General features: G+C 49.4%; 1 protein-coding gene and 1 long non-coding RNA gene across 4 annotated transcripts in view; both read left to right on the forward strand.

Moving 5' to 3' along the window:
* Positions 1 to 86: 86 nt before the first annotated feature.
* Positions 87 to 8,035, forward strand: LOC135271275 (uncharacterized). The gene is made up of 2 exons (XR_010339402.1): positions 87 to 2,330; positions 4,837 to 8,035. It is a non-coding gene; the product is annotated as an uncharacterized LOC135271275 (long non-coding RNA).
* Positions 8,036 to 15,526: 7,491 nt separating this feature from the next.
* PARVB (parvin beta) overlaps positions 15,527 to 22,372 on the forward strand; it is a 145,649-nt gene continuing 138,803 nt past the window's right edge. Inside the window, exon 1 of one of the 3 annotated variants that reach the window (XM_064368193.1) lies at positions 15,527 to 15,638. In XM_064368193.1, coding sequence (XP_064224263.1) covers positions 15,527 to 15,638 — 112 coding nt within the window. Of the gene's footprint in view, positions 15,639 to 16,151; positions 16,402 to 22,372 lie in introns of those variants that run through there. The other 2 variants (XM_064368194.1, XM_064368195.1) reach the window with 2 other exon arrangements.

Genomic DNA, 22,372 nt, shown 5'->3' on the forward strand with positions numbered 1-22,372 from the left:
TAGCCGAGCGTGGTGGTATGCGCCTGTAGTCCCAGCTACTTGGGAGGCTGAGGCAGGAGAATTGCTTGAATGTGGGAGGCGGAGGTTGCGGTGAACCAAAATCATGCCACTGCATTCTAGCCTGTGCTACAGAACGAGACTCTGTCTCGAAAAAAAAATTCTTATTATGTTAGAAATTAAAGCTGAGAAATTTAAAGTATTTTAAAATAACAGACTCAGCCAGGCGCAGTGGCTCACACTTGTAATCCCAGCACTTTGGGAGGCTGAGGCAGGTGGATTACCTGAGGTCAGGAATTCAAGATCAGCCTGGCCAACAGGTGAAACCCCGTCTCTACTAAAAATACAAAAAATTAGCTGGGCGTGGTGGCAGGCACATGAATCCCAGTCGCTTGGGAGGCTGGGGCAAGAGAATTGCTTGAACCTGGGAGGCAGAGGTTGCAGTGAGCTGAGATCAAGCCATTGCATTCCAGCCTGGGCAATAAAAGTGAAATTCTGTCTCAAAAAACAAAAACCAGACTCAGCATATCCTAACTTAAATAACATCTTATGAAAATGTATTTCCCAAATAAAAAATTTAGTGAGAAAAATGGCATTGGTTGCAATTTTGCAGATCTTTTAATATCTGTCTTCAAAACCAGAGGGATTCTTGCATCTGCTTCTGTTCAGTTTGTTGCAGTTGAAGCTGTTTGATTGATGTATATGAAGAAAATCTGTCTTCACATAGATATGTATTTGGAAAAGAGAATATTTTAGTAGGCTTTTCAGCTAACCGAATATTCTTTGATACTTCACCAAAATTCAACTAGTGAAAGGTTTTGAAAGGTGAGTTGCAGTGCGGAATCTGAAACCCTATCTCTGGCTTCTTCACATTTATTACAATAAGATCCACTCGTGTACCTGGCGCTGTGACTAGATCGTTTACCGAGGCTTGCTTTTGTAACATGATAGGCTGGTCAATTGCGATATACTCATTCCCTGAATTATGCAAATCTTCAAATGTCAACATGTCTTGATTATGCAAAGTAAAAGATCACATTCATTAATATCAACACCCGTTGCATCAGGGAAATCTAAGTACAGGTGCTCCTTGACTTACATTTGATAAGCTCATTGTAATTTAAAAATATTGTAAATCGAAAATGCTTTAAGTCCACCTAACCTACTGGACATCACGGCTTAGCCCAGCCTCCCTGGAACATGCTCAGAACATTTACATTAGCTTACAGTTGGGCAAAATCATCTAAAAAAAGCTTATTTTATAAGAAAGCATTGAAGATCGTGAGCAGTTTATTGAACACTGTACATTACATAGAAATTGCCACCATTTCACACTGTTGTAAAGTCAAAACACCAGAAGTGGAACCATTAGAAGTTAGGAACTCTGTATTGGAAAGCTGCCAAACTCATGGTGGCGGATCCAAGTTTCCAAAAATTCCAGTTTCACTTGAAGCCTGCATTTTATCATTGGCAGCAAACACTCAATTGCTTTCCTTGAAGCTCAACGTCATCCGTTTCCAAGGAAATGATGTCTGTCAGATACCCACCTCTGAATTACCATAGTTTGTTAGTCGCTCTTCCAGGCAAAAACAATGTTCCATGAACAGAGTGGAAATTCGTGTCTGGAACCAACCACCCAGGGCTTTCGTGGAGAAATACGAGCCCCTGTGAGCAGCAGAATTGCTCTCTGCCTGGGACATTTGAACACAGGTTAAAAGGGCTGAGATATAATGACATGGAGCATTTTACTGCTTCATTTGTAAGCGAAAGACACATTTGTTTTCCCTCCCCATGCACAGTGGTGAAGAATACAGTGGCCACAGGGCTTTGGTGCCTCTGCCATTCTCTGCTATGGCGCAGGCACGCTCACCCACGGCTGCTTTTGCATCATGAGTGCAAATACCAACCCAGTGAACCGAGGAACTAAGTAACGTCTTTGCATTTTTATAAATATGGTTTTAACCTGATGGTTAAAACCTCCTCCCCGGAGGAGCCTCAGGATCTCCAGGGGGCCGTGAACCGCACTTTGGGAACCACTGATCTATCGTTATCCAAAGTGAATTATTTCAGCTTTTGGGGTCCTCCCCAGGTAGCATTCTGTGATTTGCAATAGAGTAGTTGTCAGAATGCCCGTAACAGGAGAGGCTTTGCGTGGACCTGAATAAGGAGGGGCTCCCTTTTAGCTTGAGAGTTAAGCTAGGACTTAAGCATCCTCCTTTTATTTTCAGATCTAAATTGTATTCACCTTCCTGCCACAGATCCTTTGTGAAATGGAGTGGTCGAGCCTGTCAGTATCAAGAAATTAAAGCGAAGTGCCTGGCACATGGAAAGAGGTCAGAAGTGGCAGGAGGGGGCAGTGGGTGTTGGTAGAGGGACAGAGGTGGGTGTGTGGTCTCTGGGCTCTGTGAGGTGGGTAGGAGTCTGCCAATCCCAGTGGGTTCTAGTAGGAGGGAGATATGCATGTCTCTCCTGCATGGCTGTAAATGGGAGAATGCTGTAAAAAGCAGGAGCTGGCATTAAATTCTGTATTAAACGTGAGGCCCATTTTGACATTTACACATACAAATTTCAGTTTGAGTATTGAACCGTGGGAGGCTGTCTCAGTTCTGCCTTCCTGGGGTCAAACCAACTGGCCTGTTTTCGAGAATGAACAATGCTTTGCCAGAGAGTGGGGCGAATGGTAATCACGGGCACACTTGTCTCTGTGCCCGAGCTGTAGCTTTATAACGTGGCATCTTCCTGACAAGTAAATTACTAGATTCCTTTGCCAAATCATTAGATAACTTTTAAGTGCAACAAACGTTCATGCAAAAGGAGATTCAGCATTATCTTGTTAGAAAAATAGTCATCATTTTTGAAAAGCAAGGACATTCTATGAAGTTTGACCAACTGTGAAAATTACAGCCTTTCTTCCCTGTACTTCCCCCATGCTTTTCAATCAATCGGTTTCTAATGGATGAAGCATTTCCCACATTTGTCACTAGATAGATGTGCCGGTCAATTAAAATATTCTGACTTCTCAGGGTTGAGATAATAGCCAGCCTGGATCCATCTGTCACTGTGAAATAGAAGGTGACCTTCCCGTATTGAGTCAGAGACCCAAATACAATTGCTTTGATCTTATTATCATAGCCAGAAATTACTGCTCATCTAAACGTAATTTCCCTGAAATACCGAGCGGGCAGAGCTACTGCTGGAAATGCCGGAACATCATAAAGAGACTGTGGGGTGGCCTTGGGGATGAAAAGAAGTGCAGAAATCAAGTGGAGTGGGATTTCCTGGGATGTTATATATCTAGTAAAGGCTAAGTAGGATTCATCACCAAACCTTCACCCAGAGAGATTAACTAAGCATGGATACAACCCGTTGGGGCAGCCACACCAGGATTGGACTCCCTGGAATCTGACCCTTTCTTTCCATTCCCACACTCCCAGGCCAGGGTCCTAGCCTTTCCTGTCTGACTGAAGACTGCTCTTCTGGGGGTGGGGAGCAGGAAACCCTGTTTTGGGGTGGAAAGGACCTGTGCTTAGAAGTCAGGGCCAGCTTTGGATTCTCACTTCCTCTGTTTGTTTATTCATTCCTCCAGCATGGGCGTTGGGCCAGGCGCAGGGCACTGTACCGGTGGCTTCTCTGGCAAGTGCAGTCAGGTTTACCCTCCTCTGTAGCCTCAGACACCCCGAAGCCTGCTGTGTCCACCCACCCCTTGCCCCCACCCTGATGTCCCCTCCCCTGCGGTCGTTCCAAATGACCTGTCATTGCTGCTGCTGGGCCTGGCTTCTGCAGGGCTGGGCCGTTCCCCTTCTCCAGGGAGCCCCTGATTCTGTTTGGAGAATCTTGCCAGGTGCTGGTCCTCTCCCACTCTTAGGGTGGAAGCCTCTAGAACTGGATGGAGAGGGGCGTATCCATCTGTATGTCATTCTCTGGCCAGAGAAAATAAGTTCCACCTTTTCTGAGCTTGAGTAAAAAAAAAAAAAAAAAGAAGCAATCAAACTAGATATTTGTCAAGGACACCACAGCAGACATGAAGTAGCAGAGCCAGGGGCACAGAATAGAGGGCCCAGGTACCCCTGCTGGCGGAGGTGCTGGTATGGGAGCAGGTGCTCCAGGTGGTGCGTGAAGCTAGTGGGGACCCTTTTGGGCTCCCCCCAATGTCCCCTTTGTGAGCATGCGCTGCTTTTGTCTTCTGGGCTAAGCCAGAATAGGCAACAGGGTTAGTACATGAAATATATTTCAAGGAGAATTAGGAGCCGTTGATCCAAAAAGATTCTAAAAATGGATGATTGATTTAAAAGTCAGGAATGGTGCTGTGTACTCAACAAGACTCCTGACTGACCTTCTTAGGAGCCTTGAAAACGGAAAATCTTTATTTTGCAATAAAGGTGGGAAAAATACAACAGCTCTTTAAAAAAAATCAATGATGTTATTTTTTTTAAAAAACTTTTTAGTTTATTGTCTTATTTATGTATTTTTGAGACAGGGTTTCACTCTGTTGCCCCAGCTGGAGTGCAGTGGGACAATCACGGCTCACTGCAGCTTCAACCTCCTGGGCTTAAGCAATCCTCCTGCCTCAGCCTCCCAAATAACTGGGACTATAGGCGTGTGCCACCACAGCCAGCTAATTTTTTCTTTTATGTATGGAGATAGGGTGTTGCTATGTTGCCCAGGCTGGTCTCAAACTCCTGGGCTCAAGCGATCCTCCTGCCTTGGACTCCCAAAGTGCTGAGATTACAGGTGTGAGGTACCGTGCCTGGCCTTTTTTTTTTTTTTTTTTTTTTAACACAAATGATAGCATACTATACTTCCTGTTTCATGCTTTTCTCTTTCTTTTCTTTTTTTCAGAGACAGGGTCTCACTCTGTCACCCAGGCTGGAGTGCAGTGGTGCTGAGGCAGGAGAATGGGTTCCGGAGGCAGGGTACCTAAGACTGATTCGCACTGATTTCCTGGAGCTGAATCAAAAGGGAAACCACACCTCTCCACACCCAAGTAACAAAAGGATCAGAGGCTACTCAACCCTTTCACCTTTCCACTGTATGGCAGATAAATAATGGGAAGTACGTCTGATTGGTCCTTCCCACAGCCAATCAGACTGGCTGCAGCCACTTCTTCATTTACATGGCTGTAACCAAGTAACCAATGGGAAACCTCAAAAGGGTATTTAAACCCCAGACAAATCTGTAACGAGGGCTCTCAAGCAACTTGCTGGAGCCTGCTCCCGTTCTGTGAAGGGTACTTTTGTTTCAGTATATCTGTGCTTCCATTGCTTCATTCTTTTGTTGCTTTGTGCGTTTTGCCCAATCCTTTGTTCAAAACACCAAGAACCTGGATGATTCCTAGTGCAGACCCTCCTCTGGTAGCAGCGCTGTCATATCTCACTGCAGTCTCAACTCCCTGGTTCAAGGGATCCTCCCACCTCAGTCTCTGGAGTAGCTGGGACCACAGGCACACGCCACCATGCCCAGCTATTTTAAAGATATTTTTTATAGAGGCAGGTTCTTGCTATGTTTCCCAGGATGGTCTTGAACTCCTGGGTTCCAGTGATCCTCCTGCCTTAGCCTCAGCCTCCCAACCCTCTGAGATTACAGGCACAAGCCACCATGCCGGGCCCATGGCGATGCTTTCAACAGTGTATATCCTAGCATCTTATGCCACTCCAAGTGTAGTGCAGGGACCTGAGGATACATTAGAAGTGCAGAGTCCCAGGCCCTGCCCAGCCCACCCTGTGGTTTTACAAGGTCCCCAGGTGGCCTGCGTGTGCAGTCAAGATTGAGGAGCAGCCTCTGGATTTGAACTCAGTACACTTTAATGCCTTCAGCCCTCTCCTCTCATAGGTAACTCAGCTCCCATCTGCCACATGGCAGGATCTCCTGGACAGGCAGCCAGAAAGCTAGTGACAGCAAAGCTTTGTTCCCTAACGTTTCCTTCTATTTGTGTGTAGGCTGTGTTGCAATTTCGTGTAGATATGCATGTATACGCCACATTTTCTTTATCCATTCATGTGTTGGTGGATGTTGGGGTTGTTTCTACCTTTAGAGACAGGTTTTTTTTCTTTCTTTCTTTTTTTTTTTTTTGGAAACGGAATCTCGCTCTGTCACCCAGGCTGGAGTGCAGTTGCATGATCTCAACTAACTGCAACCTCCACCTCCTGGGTTCAAGCCATTCTTCTGCCTCATCCTCCCTAGTAGCTGGGATTACAGGTACGTGCTACCACATCCAGCTAATTTTTGTATTTTAGTAGACATGGGGTTTCACGTGTTGGCCAGACTGGTCTGAAATTCTTGACCTCAAGTGATCCACCCGCCTCGGCCTCCCAATGTGTTAGGATTACAGGCTTGAGCCACCATGCCCGGTCTAGAGATGCGTTTTTATGATTCAGCAAATATACCTGTATACCTACTATATGCTTCTGAGAAAAAAAAGATTAATTTTGCATTTTTCTTTCAGATTTTGAGAAAAACCATGCCATTTAGTTATAGAAAAGTGTTTTTCTTTTGCAGCGTACTTTGGCTGACTCTGATAACACTTAGACTGTATTAGAGACAGATGTATGGATCTGCCACCCTGAGGACAAGGGTCCAAGAATGCTGCCACAGTCTGCCTCCCTCCCTCCCTCCCTTCCTTCCTTCCAAAAATAGAGATGACAGGCTGGGCATGGTGGCTCATGCCTGTAATCCCAGCACTTTGAGAGGCTGAGGTGGGAGGAACGCTTGAGCTCAGGAGTTTGAGACCAGCCTGGGCAACATAGCAAGACCTCATCTCTTAAAAAATACAAAAAAAATAAATAACCTGGAGTAGTGTTACACACCTGTAGTCCCAGCTACTTGGGAGGCTGAGGTGGGGGGATTACTTGAGCCAGGAAGCTGAGGTTTCAGTGATCTGGGATCACACATAGATCAACATATGATCACATATCGGCAACAGAGTGAGACCCTGCCTCAAAAAAAATTAGAGATGGGGGTTCTCTGTTGAGCAGGCTGGTCTCAACTCCTGGGCTCAAGTGTGCTCAGATTACAGGCTTGAGCCACTATGCCTAACAGTGTTTCTTATAAGAAAAATTAAAGCTTCATATTTTAATAGCTCATTATAATCAATATTTAAGTAGCACTGATACTTGAAGAGTCTTTTCAACCCTTCCATTTTACTGCTTTCCTTGCGAATTTGAAATTTTGACTGTCTTAAGATAATTTTGCATGTAAAATTGGGCTTTACATTTTAATATTTTCCTGATTTAACAGCATAATTTGCTTATAGCTGTTCAGACCTCTGAGCTCGATTGGTAATAAGCTATGTGGATGAGCCTGGGCCAGATTTTAACATACAAGTTGCAAACCCAAACCAATGAAAATTTCTAGCACTTTTATGTCAGACAGACCATTTCCTCAATCAAAATGTATTCTAATTAGTTTTGAAATCAGTTCTATTTGCTCTAAATAACATCAACTTGTTATTTTTTTGTACTGACAGATACAAAGGCAGAGTTCAAAGCAGCAATTTCCCACTGACAAAGTATTACGGTAAAGTGGCAGTCTTCCATGAAGGTTTATATATATATGTAAAAACCTATATATACGCACATATGTATGTCATATATATAATATACATGATGTATGTAATATGTTTATTATATATCTATATAATTTTTTTTTTCTGAGACAGAGTCTTGCTGTGTTGCCCAGGCTGGAGTGAAATGGCGTGATCTTGGCTCACTGCAACCTCCACCTCCCCCAGTTCAAGAAATTCTCCTGCCTCAGTCTCTTGAGTAGTTGGAATTACAGGCGTATGCCACCATGCCTGGATAATTTTTGTATTTTTAGTAGAGACGGGGTTTCACCATGTTGGTGACCTTGTGATCTGCCTGCCTCGGCCTCCTAAAGCTGAGCCACAGCACCCAGCCTTATAATGGGTTTTAAAAACCCATTATATAAACTCTTTTCCTCATCTATAAAATATTTCAGGGAACAAAGTGCATATGTGGTTTACTTTGCCTGGTATGCAAAAAGAGAACTCGGAGGAGTTGCTAATAAATGAAAACCCAACTTCCCTTGTCTCAGAGTTTGCTGATGCTTCCAAAATCGTTTGAGTGAAAGGCTGTTGATCACTGTCTTCGGTGATTCCTGTATTGCTCACACGTGGCACAGGCAGAAGTGTTTCCATCACAGTTTTAAAATACCAGGCAAGTTTGGTCATCTCCTCATGCTCTTAGCGTTTACCGTCAACACCACAGGTTACTCTCTTGCCAGATCGCTAAATTAGCAGACTGATTAAATAACACCGTTCAAAATGCTAGTTTAGATATTATGATTACAGCGCGCTTGAAAATGCTACCCTAAAGTGCAGTAAGATTGCCTCAAAAGTATAACCTGGGGGAAATAAGGCATGTTCTCCATCGCACATCAATTAAATATTTCTATCACTTCTCTACACACTTCTAACTCGTGTCAAATTGCTTGGAGGTTTGAAAATGAGCAACACAAGAAAACATTTCACAGTCTTAGTATTCCCTGGAATGAGTTCCCTTTTCTTTCCCGAAGAGCTACAGGCGGTTTTTATTTATTTATTTATTTTGAGAAATGTCAGCTTTTTTTTTTTTTTAGTTCTATTAAAGAGAAGTGAAAGATAGCTTGCAGCTTTTATTTTTTTTTTTAATTTTTAATTTTCTTCTGAGATGGAATCTTGCTCTGTCACCCAGGCTGGAGTGCAGTGGCATCAGGTCAGCTCACTGCAACCTCTGCCTCCCAGGTTCAGGTGATTCTCGTGCCCCAGTCTCTTGAGCAGCTGAGACTACAGGTGTGCACCATCGCGCCTGGTTTTTGTAGTTTTAGTAGATAAGAGTTTTCACTATGTTGGCCGGGCTGGTCTCAAACTACTGACCTCAAGTAATCTGCCTGCTTCAGCCTCCCAAAGTGCTGGGATTACAGGTGTGAGCCACCGCACCTGGCTGCTTGCAGCTTTTAAGACCCTCTTTAAGCACATAGAATGCTGCCATGTTATCCAGAAGGAAACTCACACACATGTAAAGAATCCAAATTCTCCCATCCAGGAGTATCACGTATTGACTTTCTCTTCCCCAAGACTTTATTGAGGTCTACTTTATATAGAGGGAAACACACATTTCAGCGTGCAGTCTGATGACTTTGCATGTTTGTGCACGCTGTGTGACTACCACCAGTTGAGGCTGCTCATCACCCAGCCAGCCTGCTGGTGCTCATATGCAGCCGAGACCCTTTCTGCCCCTCACAACCCCGGCACAGCCACTGTCAACAGAGAACAGAGGTTCCCCGCTCTTGAACTTCAGATAAGTGGATTCATGCAGTCTGTGTTCTTTTTCGTCTGTCTGGCCTCTTTCATTCAGCATAATGTTTTGGAGATATATATATTTTTTTTTTTTGAGATGGAGTCTCACTTTGTCACCCAGGCTGGAGTGCAGTGGTGCTTCAATCTCAGCTCCCGCAACCTCTGCCTCCAGGGTTCAAGTGATTCTCCTCACTCAGCCTCCCGAGTAGTTGGGATTACAGGCACCCACCACCATGCCCGGCTAATTTTTGTATTTTTGGTAGAGATGGGGTTTCACCATGTTGGCCAGGCTGGTCTCCAACTCCTGACCTCAAGTGAACTGCCCGCCTGGGCCTCCCAAAGTGCTGGGATTACAGACGTGAGCCGCCACACTCGGCCCCAACCCTAATCTTTTATTATGTAGATGGATTCTCTGTCCAGTCAGTGTCATGTTATCCGTTTCTTTATTGTACATGTGATAAAAAAGAAAAGGAAAAAAGGAGTCTCCATGTTGGATATGCCTGGCTCCTAGATAGCCCTTTTCTATTGGCAGAACTGTTGGCATTCACCCATGTAAGTTTTTAGCACGTTTATTTATGTTCGCAACTTGATTTTTCAGGCTGCACTTTGTTAGAAAAAATAATTTTCAGGGCTGCTTTTTGTTAGAAGGGAAGATTTATCAAGGACTCTTTTACCATCACTATCTGTCTAAATAATTTCTGTCTCCTGTATCATTTATTAAATGCAGGTTAGAACATTTTTTAAAAAATTATTGTTTCTGGGTCAGGCGTGGTGGCTCACACCTGTAATCCCAGCACTTTGGGAGTCTGAGGCAAGTGGATCAACTGAGGTCAGGAGTTCAAGACCAGCCTGGCCAACTTGGTGAAAACCCGTCTGTACTAAAAATACAAACATTAGCCGGGTGTGGTGGCAGACACCTGCAATCCCAGCTACTCAGGAGTCTAACGCAGGAGAACTGCTTGAACCTGTGGTGGGGGGTGGGTGGCAGAGGTTGCAGTGAACTGAGATCACAACACTTCACTCCAGCTTGGGCAACAGAGTGACACTCTGTCTCAAAAAAATGTGTTGTAAATTTTTTTTGTCTTGCATGTGCTACAGATGACAATCAAGAACCGGCTTGATGGCTGTGGACTAAGTTGTATTTCTTTTCAAGGTCAGAGGGAGGAAGGACAATGATCAAACCCCAAAAAGTTTCCTTCTTCTTGGCCTGGCTCCTGTGGCATTTACATAACTAGCTTTCTCTCTGGGGTAATCTCACTAAAACTACTTTCCAAATTGCTTTGCAGAGCAGCAAACATAAATATTAACTTCAAGGTTGGAAAGCGCTGCTTTTTAATAAAAAGAGAGAATTTAATGAGATGCAGAAATATGAACTTAGCTCCTCCATCAATGCCACCTTGGCTTCTTGATATGCTGCCCACATATGCCCCATGCCAGGGCTGTGCATACATTTTAAATTTGGAGAATAATTATGAAAATCAGATTACATACAGCTGCCCCTATTAAAGAAAACCATTTGGTTTGCTTTTGAACTGTGGCTCCGAAGAGGCCAGTTCCGTATACTCTTAATTAAGGACAAGGAGCAAACATTTCCTGAGCTTGTGCTGTATGCACTCTGTGCCCCTGGCTGGGCCCCACACTATGTGGTCTCACTCAACCTCCGTTACCCACACGCTTGCCATGGAGAATCTGGGCCTGCAGAGGGAGGGACCAGAGTCCAATGTATTTGAACAAACAGAAATGCTGTTTCTCTGCGTATAGTAGCCAAACACACAACCTTTGAACAATACAGGTTGGAATTGTGCGGGTCCACTTACAGGTGAATCTTTTTCTTTTCTTTTTAAAATAGAGATGGGGGTCTTGCTCTGTTGCCCAGGTTGGTCTTGAACTTCCGGCCTGAAGCTATCCACCCACATTGGCCTCCTAGAATGCTGGGAGAATCTTTTTCAATAGAAGTTACTCCAAGCTGGGTGTGGTGGCTCACACCTGTAATCCCAGCACGTTCGGAGGTTGAGGCGGACAGATCATATGAGGTCAGGAGTTTGAGATCAGCCTGGCCAACATGGAGAAACCCCATCTCTACTGAAAATACAAAGAAAATTTGCCAGGCATGGTGGTGCACACCTGTAATCCCAGCTACTCAGGAGGCTAAGGCAGGAGAATTGCTTGAGCCCAGGAGGTGGAGGTTGCAGCCAGCCGAAATCACACCATTGCACTCCAGCCTGGGTGACAGAGTGAGGCTCCATCTCAAAAAAAAGTTACGCCTAGCATGTCTGCCTCTCCTGCCTCTCCTTCCACCTCGCCTATCTCTTCCACCTCTGCTGCCCCTGAGATAGCAAGACCAACCCCTCCTGTTCCTCCTGCCTCAGCCTCCCAAGTAGCTGAGATTACAGACGTGCACCACCAAGCCCAGCTAATTTTTGTATTTTTAGTAGTGACGGGGTTTCACCATGTTGGCCAGGCTGGTCTCAAACTCCTGATCTCAAGCAATCCACCCGCCTTGGCCTCCCAAAGTGTTGGGATTACAGGCGTGAGCTCTGCACCCGGCCCCTCTTTTGGGTTTTTATGGAGCCTTCATTGGCAAAGCACGATCGAAGCCAGACAACTGTGTTGAAGTGTGACTGGACAAAATCAGAATGACCCAACACCATCAGTCGGAGTGGGGAAGCAGCACGGCCTGTCTGTACAGCATTCCTTCCTCCTGGCAGGGGGCAGGACTCCTTCTGAAATGGGGATCTCGTGACCTACGGTCAGACAAGGCAGGTCTGAGAATTTCTCCACGGCCAGGTCCAAGACGGAAAGGTGGGGGAAGTTTACAGTATATTTTCATTTTCTATGGCCTGCCTTGGGGAGAAAAAGGAGCAGGGGAAAGGGGGGAAGTCGAGAGGACAGAAAGAGAGAGAGAGAGATGCTACATCTGAGGCCTACTTCCGAGGCCCCGACATTGTAACACAGGACTGCCTTTCCCCTTTATTGCTCTGAAGCTGTTTCCACACTGCTCAGGAACCAGGGAAAAATGGCTAAATACTTTAACAAAAGATATGCATATTGTTTACTCACTGAGGAAGTAACGAGGGTGATGGGAATTATGAGCCAGGCATGGTGGAGGAAAACTAATATATAAATATCATCTCACAAGGGTCTTCGCAGATGATCAAGTGAAGATGAAGTCACCAGGGTGGGCTCTAATTCAACATGACTGTCCTTGTAAAGTCTAGACACACACACATGGCCTAGTAGAGATGGAGGAACACTGAAGATTGCTGGCAAACCCCAGTAGCACAGAGAGAGGCAGGGAACAGATTTGCCCTTGCAGCCTCCAAACAGAAATGAACCTGGCCTATACCTTGATTTGGATTTCTGGCCTCCTGATGCAATCCTAATCCCCAGTACACGGGGGTATTACAAGGATACAGCCATCTTGGATTAGAGCCCACTCTGGTGACTTCATCTTAACCTGATCATCTGCAAAGACCTTGGTGAGATATGATATTTGTAAATTGGTTTTCCTCCTCCACAGTGCCTGGCTCATAATTCCCATCACCCTTGTTATTTCTCTCCAAACTGTGAGAAGACGTTTCTGTTGTTCTGAGCCCTCTAGCTTGTGGAACTGTCTGCTGGCAGCCCCAGGTCACCCCAGTGTCCTTTCCCTGTCCCTTCTGCCTGGTGTGTCTTCTCTTCCTTTACTGAAAGGAAAAGGGTATTTGATCCTTGTCCCAGGTCAAATGTCCCTCCCCGTAAGCATCCTCTGCCCGCAGCACTTCTGCATCCCCATCCCTGTCCCCTCCCCCCATGCTGGCCACAGTGCATGGCCACTGTGTCCTGTGCCCACTCTCCTGGACCACAAACTCCTGGAAGACAAAGCTCTGTGTCCCTGGGCTGCACGCTTCTGGCTGGGGACCGGGTCTGGCACCAACTTGGCCCACAGAAGCATTTACTGCATTGCGGGGAAGGGGGACCAGCCAGCACAAAGGGAGACAGAAAAACAGTCTCAACCCATACACCCAAAGCTGAACCAGATTCTCTGGTTCACACTGCATCCTCTGCTGGCCCCTGTCTCTGCTAAGTGACCCACAAGGGTTCCAGCAGGACACCCACCCTTCACTCTTCCTACTTTTTTTTTTTTGAGACAGAGTCTGGCTCTGTCACCCACGCTGGAGAGCGGTGGCACGACCTCTGCTCACTGCAACCTCCGCCTCTCAACATGGTTTCAGCACGTTGGCCTGGCTGGTCTCAAAGTCCTGACCTTGTGATCCGTCCACCTCAGCCTCCCAAAGTGCTGGAATTACAGGCATGAGCCACCACACCCAGTCTCTCCACTGATATTTACTGTATTAGACATAAAAAACAAAATTTAAAGTTTTATTTATTTAGAAGGAATAGTACATTCATTATATATTAACAAATTTTGTGGGTTTTTTAAAATGAGACAGGGTCTTGCCCTGTTGCCCAGGTTGGAGTGCAGTGGTGTGATCTTAGTTCACTGCAACCTTGACCTCCTGGGCTCAAGTGATCCTTCTACTTCAGCCTCATGAGTAGCTGAGACTACAGGTGTGCACCACCACGCCCAGCTATGTTTTTCTTATTTGTTGAGATAGGGTCTCGCTATGTTGCCGAGGCTGGTCTCAAACTCCTGTACTCAAGGAGTGATCTTCTGCTTCGGCCTCCCAGAGTGCTGGACTTACAGGCGTGAGCCACTGTGCCTGGCCCATAGTAATTTCTTTTTTTTTGAGACGGAATTTTGGTTTTATTGCCCAGGCTGGAGTGCAATGGCGGGATCTTGGCTCACCGCAACCTCCGCCTCCCAGGTTCAAGTGATTCTCCTGCCTCAGCCTCCCGAGTAGCTGGGATTACAGGCATGTGCTACCATGTCCAGCTAATTTTTGTATTTTTAGTAGAGGTGGGGTTTCTCCATGTTGGACAGTCTGCTCTCAAACTCTTGATCTCAGGTGAACCACCTGCCTCAGCCTCCCAAAGTGCTGGGATTACAGGCATGGGCCACCACCCCCATCTCCAGTAATTTTTTTATTGTGGCAAAATATAGATAACATACAATTTATCACATATATATATATTTTGCTAATTTTTGTATTTTTAGTAGAGACAGGGTTTCACCATGTTGGCCAGGCTGGTCTCAAACTCCCACCTGCAAGCAATCCACCTGCCTCGGTCTCCCAAAGTGCTGGGATCACAGGTGTGAGCCACTGTGTCCTGCCTATTCCTCCTGCTTCTTCAACGCTGGGGCTTCTTCTGGCCATGAGCATCTCAGAAATCTGTTTGCTTCTCTCCTAAGTCACGGGTCCCCCTGCCTGTGCCTTCTCTGTCTCCAGCACCTGCTGTGCAGCCATCAGCCAGAGGCAACGCATGTGACATCACAGCTCAAAGCCCTGCCTGGATATCTAGGCTGGGCATGCTGGCTCACGCCTATAATCCCAGCACTTTGGGAGGCCAAGGCGGGTGGATCACCTGAGGTCAGGGGTTCGAGACCAGTGTGGCCAACATGGAGAAACTGCATCTGTACTGAAAATACAATTACCCGGGCATGGTGTCACGCAGGGAACCCTGTCTTGTCCCCCTCGGGATGAAGCCATTTCCTCTGCTTCCAACACCTGCGAGGCCTGCCTCCCCTCCTCTCCCTGCCCCTGGCATCCCACACTGTCCCCAGGGCCGGCTCTTCCGCTGACCTCATGGTACCTGCCCGCAAGCCATTTCCTGGGGCCTCCCCGTCGCCTCATCCAGAAACAACTCCTCGAGCTTTTCCTGGAGGTCAAGCCAATGACCTACCCCGGGGACGGTTCCCAGGTCAGAAGGGCCCCCGCTGCCCCGGGCCTGGCTCGTGGCAGAAGCTCAGCCACAGACCAGCCGTGTTCCTGTGACTTGATACTCTGTGGCTTCCAGGACGTCCTGAGGCCGCACCCACGTGGCGCCGGTGCCTGTCGCGCTGCCCCCTGGATCCTACACCACTAGCGGGGCGGGGCAGGGCCCAGGGCTCCAACCGGGGGGAAAGGCTGCGCCGCGCCCGGGGTGGCCCCGCTCCCCTTCTCTGAGCGTGAGCGGCGGCGCGGGACCCGGACGGCTCTGCCGGGGACCAGCAGGCCTCGGGCATCCGGGCCAGGGGCGGGAGCGCGGGGCGGGGGGTGGGGGTGGCCGGCGGCGGGGCCGCGCCCTCGGCCACTCCCCGGGGCAACCGGGCGGCTCCACACGCGCTGCGCCCGCCGCCGGCCCCACGCGCGGCCCATGTCCTCCGCGCCGCGCTCGCCCACCCCGCGGCCCCGCAGGATGAAGAAGGACGAGTCGTTCCTGGGCAAGCTGGGCGGCACCCTGGCCAGGAAGCGGAGGGCGCGCGAGGGTGAGTGCGCGCCCGCGCCCGCCGACACCCGGGGGACCTGCCCGGCCGCGCCCGCCCTCGCCCCCCGGCGCCCCACGAGGCGGCCCCCCCGAACCCCCGCGCACCCCGCCCGGCCCCCGCGGCGGCGCGACCTTCGGGACAGGCCAGGCCTCTGCCCCGGGACCCGGCGCTCGGGCCGCGCGGTGGCCTCCAACGTCTGCCAAACGCGCGTGCGGGCGCCTGCGCGTCGGGGACCTAGGGGTCACCGTGCGTGGCCCGCGTCTGCTCCGGCCGCCGGGTGTTTCGCTCTTCCCTGGGGCGGCGGCATCGCCAGCTGCGCGGGGTGACGGTTCATTCCATGAGCAGTGACACTGTGTGCGGGGCACGCTGGGCGGGCACGGCCTGGGGGACTCGCTGCTGGGTTTTGCGCGGGCGCCCTGCAGGGTAGGGATGCAGGGCGTGCAGGCCTGAGGCCTGCGAGCAAGGATTGCAGATGTCCCATTTTAATTTTTTTTTTTACTGCGTGTGCTCACGAAACACTACCAACCTGTTAGGTTTTAAAGATTGTTAGAGTTGCAAGGGATAGTCTGGTGTCTTTAAGTGTATTGCTTGCGCAGGGCCTCCTGGGAGATGCATTCTTGAATATTCTGTTGGGTGGGGAGGTTCTGCCCCTGGGACCCTGCCCTATAGTGAGATTTCGAATTGGTGAGACGTGCGCGGAGCCTACAAAGAATGGAGGTGGCGAGCTGCTGCGGAAAGGCAGGTGGAGAGAGGCCGGCCTCAGGTGGGTCTCCGGGAAGGAGCCCTCCCATAGCGGGTTTCCTTAAACCACCTGGGCCCGGTACATCCGCTGGGAACTCTTTCTGTGCTTCCAGGGATGAGTGTCCCCCAGGATGCAGGTCCCCCACTCATTTCTTCCCTGGGACTCTTGTATTCCTAGGGATGTGTGTCCTCCGGGAACACGTGACAGATTTGCCTATAGGCATGTGTGTGTCCCCCACGCACCCCCTCCCCAGGATTTGTGTGCAGTACAGGGAATGCCTGTTTCCCCAGCCGTTTTCTCCCAGGGATGCCCATGTCCAAAGGGGATGCGTGTCTTGCCACCCGTGATCCTGTTCCAAGAGGGCAGTGTCTTGTCCCCTTCGGTAGGTCTCGTGGCGGACAGGCCACTCTTCTCTCAAGCCTTACACTGGAGGACCCACTGTGGCTTGTGTGTTAGTCTGTCATCTCTCCTAAATGACACAGTCAGTGACTGTCACCCTTCTCTCTGTCATCCCCACTTTTCCTCCATGCCGTCATCAGCACCCTTACCAGAAATCATTTCGGTTCCTCTTTGCGGCTTGCAACAATTACAGATGCAAATGGTGCTCCCCTCCCAATTCAGCCACAGCCTGCGGAGCGCCTGCCAGACGCCAGGTGCAGCTAATAGGAAGAAAGAGGGTGGGGTGGCGAGGTGCTCGGTTTCATGGAACCAGGAATGAATAAACAGACAAGTGGCACTGTGACGACATGTGCCTGGGAGCACAGAGAACAGGGCGAGCAGGCAGGGCCGGGGAGGCCTCTAAGGAGGCGACACTTGAGTGGAGGCCAGAAGGAACCAGAGAAAAAAGTCTTTCACAGAACGGCAAGGAACCGGGATGTTCTGGGCTATGACAGCTTTTTATAGGTGCCATTTATGCTCGCGGAATGGGAAGAATGCGCACCCGAAGTAGTGGACTGGGCCGAAATTCTGAAGGACAGTGCTTCTCCTGGCCTGTATGACTTGATGTGTGCCTAGAAAATCCAGGGCCGGCCTGGTTTAATTCAAATGCAGCAGGAAGCCTCCTGTGCATGGAGGCAGGAGGAGGAGCAGGATGACGGGCACAGCTGATGCTGGTTTTGCTGGGGGTGAGCTGGGTGCCCTGCCTCGGCTCTCAGGGTTGGGGTGCCTGTCACCCTAGGGGTCTGCCATACAAACAGAGGGCCACAAACCCTCCTTGGATCCAGACACAGGAATTGAGGGACAGGCTGGATTGGGAAGGATTTAGTGGCTTCTGTGTGGACTCCTGGGAAGGAGAGGAGCCAGAAAGACTGGATAATGAGGCTTGAATAATCGAGAGTTGCCAGTATTTCTGCAGGCCCGTTTGCCTTGGCAACGTGCCCTTCTGGCCACTCCAGGGTGGGAGCAGCACCTGGCCCTGACTTTGGGCCATCAGAGCTGTGCTCGGTGGCCTACCAGGGAGTGACAGGGAAAAAGGGACTCGGGAGGTTTTCACGGCCCTGCCCACTGCACCGTTGGATTCATTTCCTCCTTTGTTAGAAAGTTGAGGGTGGGTTCGGGAGAGCAGAGCTGAGCGGATGTGGCTCCCACGTGTTCCTGACTCTAAGGGAGGAGGGGAAAGCTGGGAGGGGGCCGGATCATTGGTGAGGTTCCTGATTCGGACAGGGGTGTGACAAGGCACAGAGGGACTTTAGTGGGGGATGGTTGGGATGAACGACCTGGCCTGCTCCAGAGTAGAGGGGTTAGGAAATGTGGGGTGCTGGGGTTTGGAGGAAGCCTGCAGGAAGTGTCTGAGAATGAGCTCCAGGACGGCGTGATTAAGGCGAATGTGCTACGGGAGGCGTGTCACATGGTGGCCCGGGTCAGAAAAGGGAACTGTGACAAATTGTGGGCATTCGGAAAATGGAAAGGAATGCCGGAAACCCCCAGGGGTCCCCACAGAAGCTCTGGGACTTGACAGCGTGTTTCAAACCTGGGTTCAGCTTAACAGGGGCTTGGAAGACCCCCCAATAACACACAGGGTCCCCCACTGTGACTGTGGGATAAGAGGCCTGTAGGTCCAGTGGGCCAGGACGGGGGTCAGGCACAGCTCAACTGCTGCAGAAAGTCCTCAGAGGTGTATGGCCAGCCCCGGCCAGCAAGGCCCTGCATGGAGGGCTCCACACATTTGCCACGAGAGGCCCGTTCTGCGCTGTGCCAGGCCCTTAACCTCATGCACCACTGCCCAGTGGCCAGAATCAGGTTTCTCAGAGAGAGCCAAAACCACCAGGGCCAGAGCAGCCAGCCTGGAGGTTCTGCTGCTCTTTTCTAAGGAACACATTAAGGAAGTTCCTATCCCCTGATTACTTTAAAAGTATATATACCTGTGGGCCAGGTGCGGCGACTCATGCCTGTCATCCTAACACTTTGGGAGGCCGAGGCGGGTGGATCACCTGAGGTCAGGAGTTCGAGGCCAGCTTGGCCAATGTGGTGAAATCCCGTCTCTACTAAAAATACGAAAATTAGCCAGGCTAATTAGCTGGGTGCCTGTAATCCCAGCTACTTGGGAAGCTGAGGCAGGAGAATCATTCAAACCTGGGAGGTGGAGGTTACAGTGAGCCAAGATCATACCACTGCACTCCAGCCTGGGCAACAGAGACTCCATATAAAAAAATTTATAATATATATACACACACATATACATATATATTTAAATATGTATACACATATATATTTAAATACATTTTTAAAGCAGTTTTAGGTTAACAGTGAAATCTAGCAAAGAATACAAAGTGTTCCCACCCATTCCTTCTCCCTCCATCAGTGCCCCAGGCTGTGTGCCACAATCGTGAGCAAACATGGAGACATCATCTCCCCAAGCCCTGAGTTTACATTAGGGGTTGCTCCTGCCGTTGGACATTCTGTGGGTCTGGATGGATGTCTAGTGACATGGATCCACCATTACAGTCGCCTCCGGAGCAGCGTCACTGCCCCCAGAATCCTCTCTGTGCTGCCTCCACTTCCCCAAAGCCCCGCAACCATGGATCCTTGTTTTTTCTCTTTTTGAGATGGAGTTTCGCTCTGTCACCCAGGCTGGAGTGCAGTAGCACGATCTCAGTTCACTACAACCTCTGCCTCCTGGGTGCTGGCGATTCTCCTGCCTCAGCCTCCCGAGTAGCTGGGACTACAGGTGTGTGCCACCACCCCCAGTATTTTTAGTAGAGACAAGGTTTGACCATGTTAGTTAGACCTTTTTTCTTTTTACTATATCCGTGTTTTTGCCTTTTCTAGAATAAAATATAGTTGTGATCATACAGTATACAGTAGTGTTTTCAGATTGGCTTCCTCCTCTCAGTCATACGCATTGAAGGCTCCTCCATGTCTTTCCATGGCTTGGCAGCTCATTCCTTTTCAGCCCCGAATAATATTCCGTTGTCTGGATGCGCCACAGTTTGCTGACCCATCACCTCCTGCAGGACGTCTTGGCTGCTTCCAAGTTTTGGCAGCTATGAATAGAACTGCTGTGTACATCTGTGTGCAGGCTTTTGTGTGGACATAAGGTTTTAATTCATTTGAACTCGGTTGCTGGATCGTATGGGAAGAGTGTGTCTAGTTTTGTAAGAAACCACCAGACGCTCTTCCAAAGTGGCTGTGCCACTTCTATTCACAGGTGGTGAATGAGAGTTCCTGCCGCTCCGCATCCTAGCCAGCATTTGGTGGTGTCAGTGTTCTGGGTTTTGGAGTTCTGATAGGTATATCGTGGTGTCTCATTGCTGTTTCAATTCACATTTCCCTGATGTCATATGAAGTGGAACATCTGTTCAGATGCTTATTTGCCATCTGTGTATCTTCTTTGGTGAGGTGTCTGTTAAGGTCTTTGGCTCATTTGAATTTTATTTATTTTTATTTTATTTTTGAGACGGGGTCTCACAGTTGCCCAGGCTGGAGTGCAGTGGCCCGATCCTGGCTCACTGCAGCCTCAGCCTCCTGGGGCTCAAGTGATCTTCACATCTCAGCCTCTGGAGTAGTTGGGACTGCAGGCGCATACCACCAGGCCCAGCTAATTTTTGCGTTTTCTGTAGAGATGGGGTCTTGCTGTGTTGCCCAAGCTGGTCTCAAACTCCTGGGCTCGAGAAATCCACCTGCCTTGGCCTCCCGAAGTGGGGATTCCATGCGTGAGCCACAGTGCCCAGCTTTGGGCTGTTTGTAAATCCAGGTGTTTGTTTCCTTACTGTTGAGCTGGAAAAGCGCTTCATATATTTTGGACACAAGTCATGTGTTTCGCAAATATTTTCTCCCACCCAGCGGCTTGTCTTCCCCTTCTCCTGACCCTGATATCTCCTAAGCATTTGATGTAGAAATAGTGATTAATGAGCAAGATATTGAGACCTCATTAACTAGATCTAAATAAATCATCAGGCCAGATGCATAATCCCAGCACTTTGGGAGGCTGAGGCAGGCAGATCACTTGAGGCCAGGAGTTCGAGACCAGCCTGGCCAACATGGTGAAACCCCATCTCTACTAAAAATAAAAAAAGTAGCCAGGCGTGGTGGTGCATGCCTGTAATCCCAGCTACTCAGGAGGCTGAGGCAGGAGAATCGCTTGAACCCGGGAGGTGGAGGTTGCACACCGCTGCACTCCAGCCTGGGTGATGGAGCAAGACTCTGTTAAAAAAAAAAAAAAAAAAAGAGAAAGAAAGAAATCACTAGGTAGCTGTGACATTGAACTGAAGTTTGAAAATATTAAGTTTCTTTGTGGACTTTCAATAACCTTCAAGAGTGGAATCTCAAAGCCCTAAACCAGCAACTGAGAATTTCCTTCAGAGTTTCCGTCTTTTACACAGAGCGGTCAGTTGTTATTCCCAAACACTACAACGCATCAGTGAAGGGGTGAGCTGTAGCATTGGGGCTTGCCCTGTCCCCGCCTTTACCCCAGCAGCACCAGGGCTGGGAGCTGGGGGTGGGTGAGACCCCGGCTCAGGCCCCACACAGGATGGTTTGAGGGGCAGGCAGTGGGGGCACTGACCCATGGGGGTCTCACCACCCAGACTTAGGGGTTCTGGGCTTCCCTGGAGGGAATGGTCCTGGCTGAGTATCTAGGATGGCTGGAAATTAGCCCAGGAAGGGGGAGGGGGCCCCTGAAGAGACCCCCAGCCAGGGTCCCAGTGGCTGAGCCACGCTGTGGCTCATGGCCTGTGGTCAGTCCCCGTCAGGGGCTAGAGAGTTTACCAACCCTGGCGTCTCCCAAGCATGGGAACTTGGAACCCTTGCTGGGGTTTGGCAGGGGTGGCCAATTTCAGCGAGGGGCTTTATGGAGTAGGGAATAGACGGAATGGGGAAACCCGGGGCGGGGAGAGGTGGGCAGAGGCCATGCCCTGAGGAGGCGGCGTGGGTGGGCTCAGAGTGTGGCACGATATCCATGCCATTTTCTCGTGGGCTCCAGCCCCTCTGAAGCTGACCTTCACAAATAAAAGAGGACCCAGATCCTTGTTTATGAGGTATGGGAAAGGATTTGCAGGGGTGTGGTCTCTTTTGGAGGATTTTTCAGACTCCTCATTTCCAGGTCCTCTGTGCTCACGTGACCCTCTGATGGTGTCAGGGGCCATAGGAGGGTGGCTGTGGCATGTCGGGAAGGCCAGCGGGCCTCCTAGCCAATGGAAAGGGAAAGAGAGTGGCCGGTCCGAAGTGGGGGTTTGTAGGCAGGTGAGGGACCAGGGCCTTGGTCCCTGTGATTTCTATGGGGAAGAGGGGATGTGGAGGCCTATTTGGTACTGTTGTGTCGTGAGGCTCTTTACAGACCCTGCCATCAAAGAGAAAGACAGTTCCACACCCTGTTCTCCAAACCCAAACCTCTTTTGAGCAGAGGCTGCCTCCATTTGGGCATGCACAGCTGTTGGTCCGAGACGGAAAGGCACAGTGAGGTCACTGCGACGCTGCCCAGCGCCTGCCTGCTTGGGAAACGCCCCTCGGGGAGGCGGGTGGAACTCCCTGGAGGCCATTGTCCAGCGAGGGTCTG

Source organism: Aotus nancymaae, unplaced genomic scaffold, assembly GCF_030222135.1.
Source record: "Aotus nancymaae isolate 86718 unplaced genomic scaffold, 86718_ANA_hifiasm-v0.15.2.pri h1tg000076l, whole genome shotgun sequence".
Lineage (NCBI taxonomy): Eukaryota > Metazoa > Chordata > Mammalia > Primates > Aotidae > Aotus > Aotus nancymaae.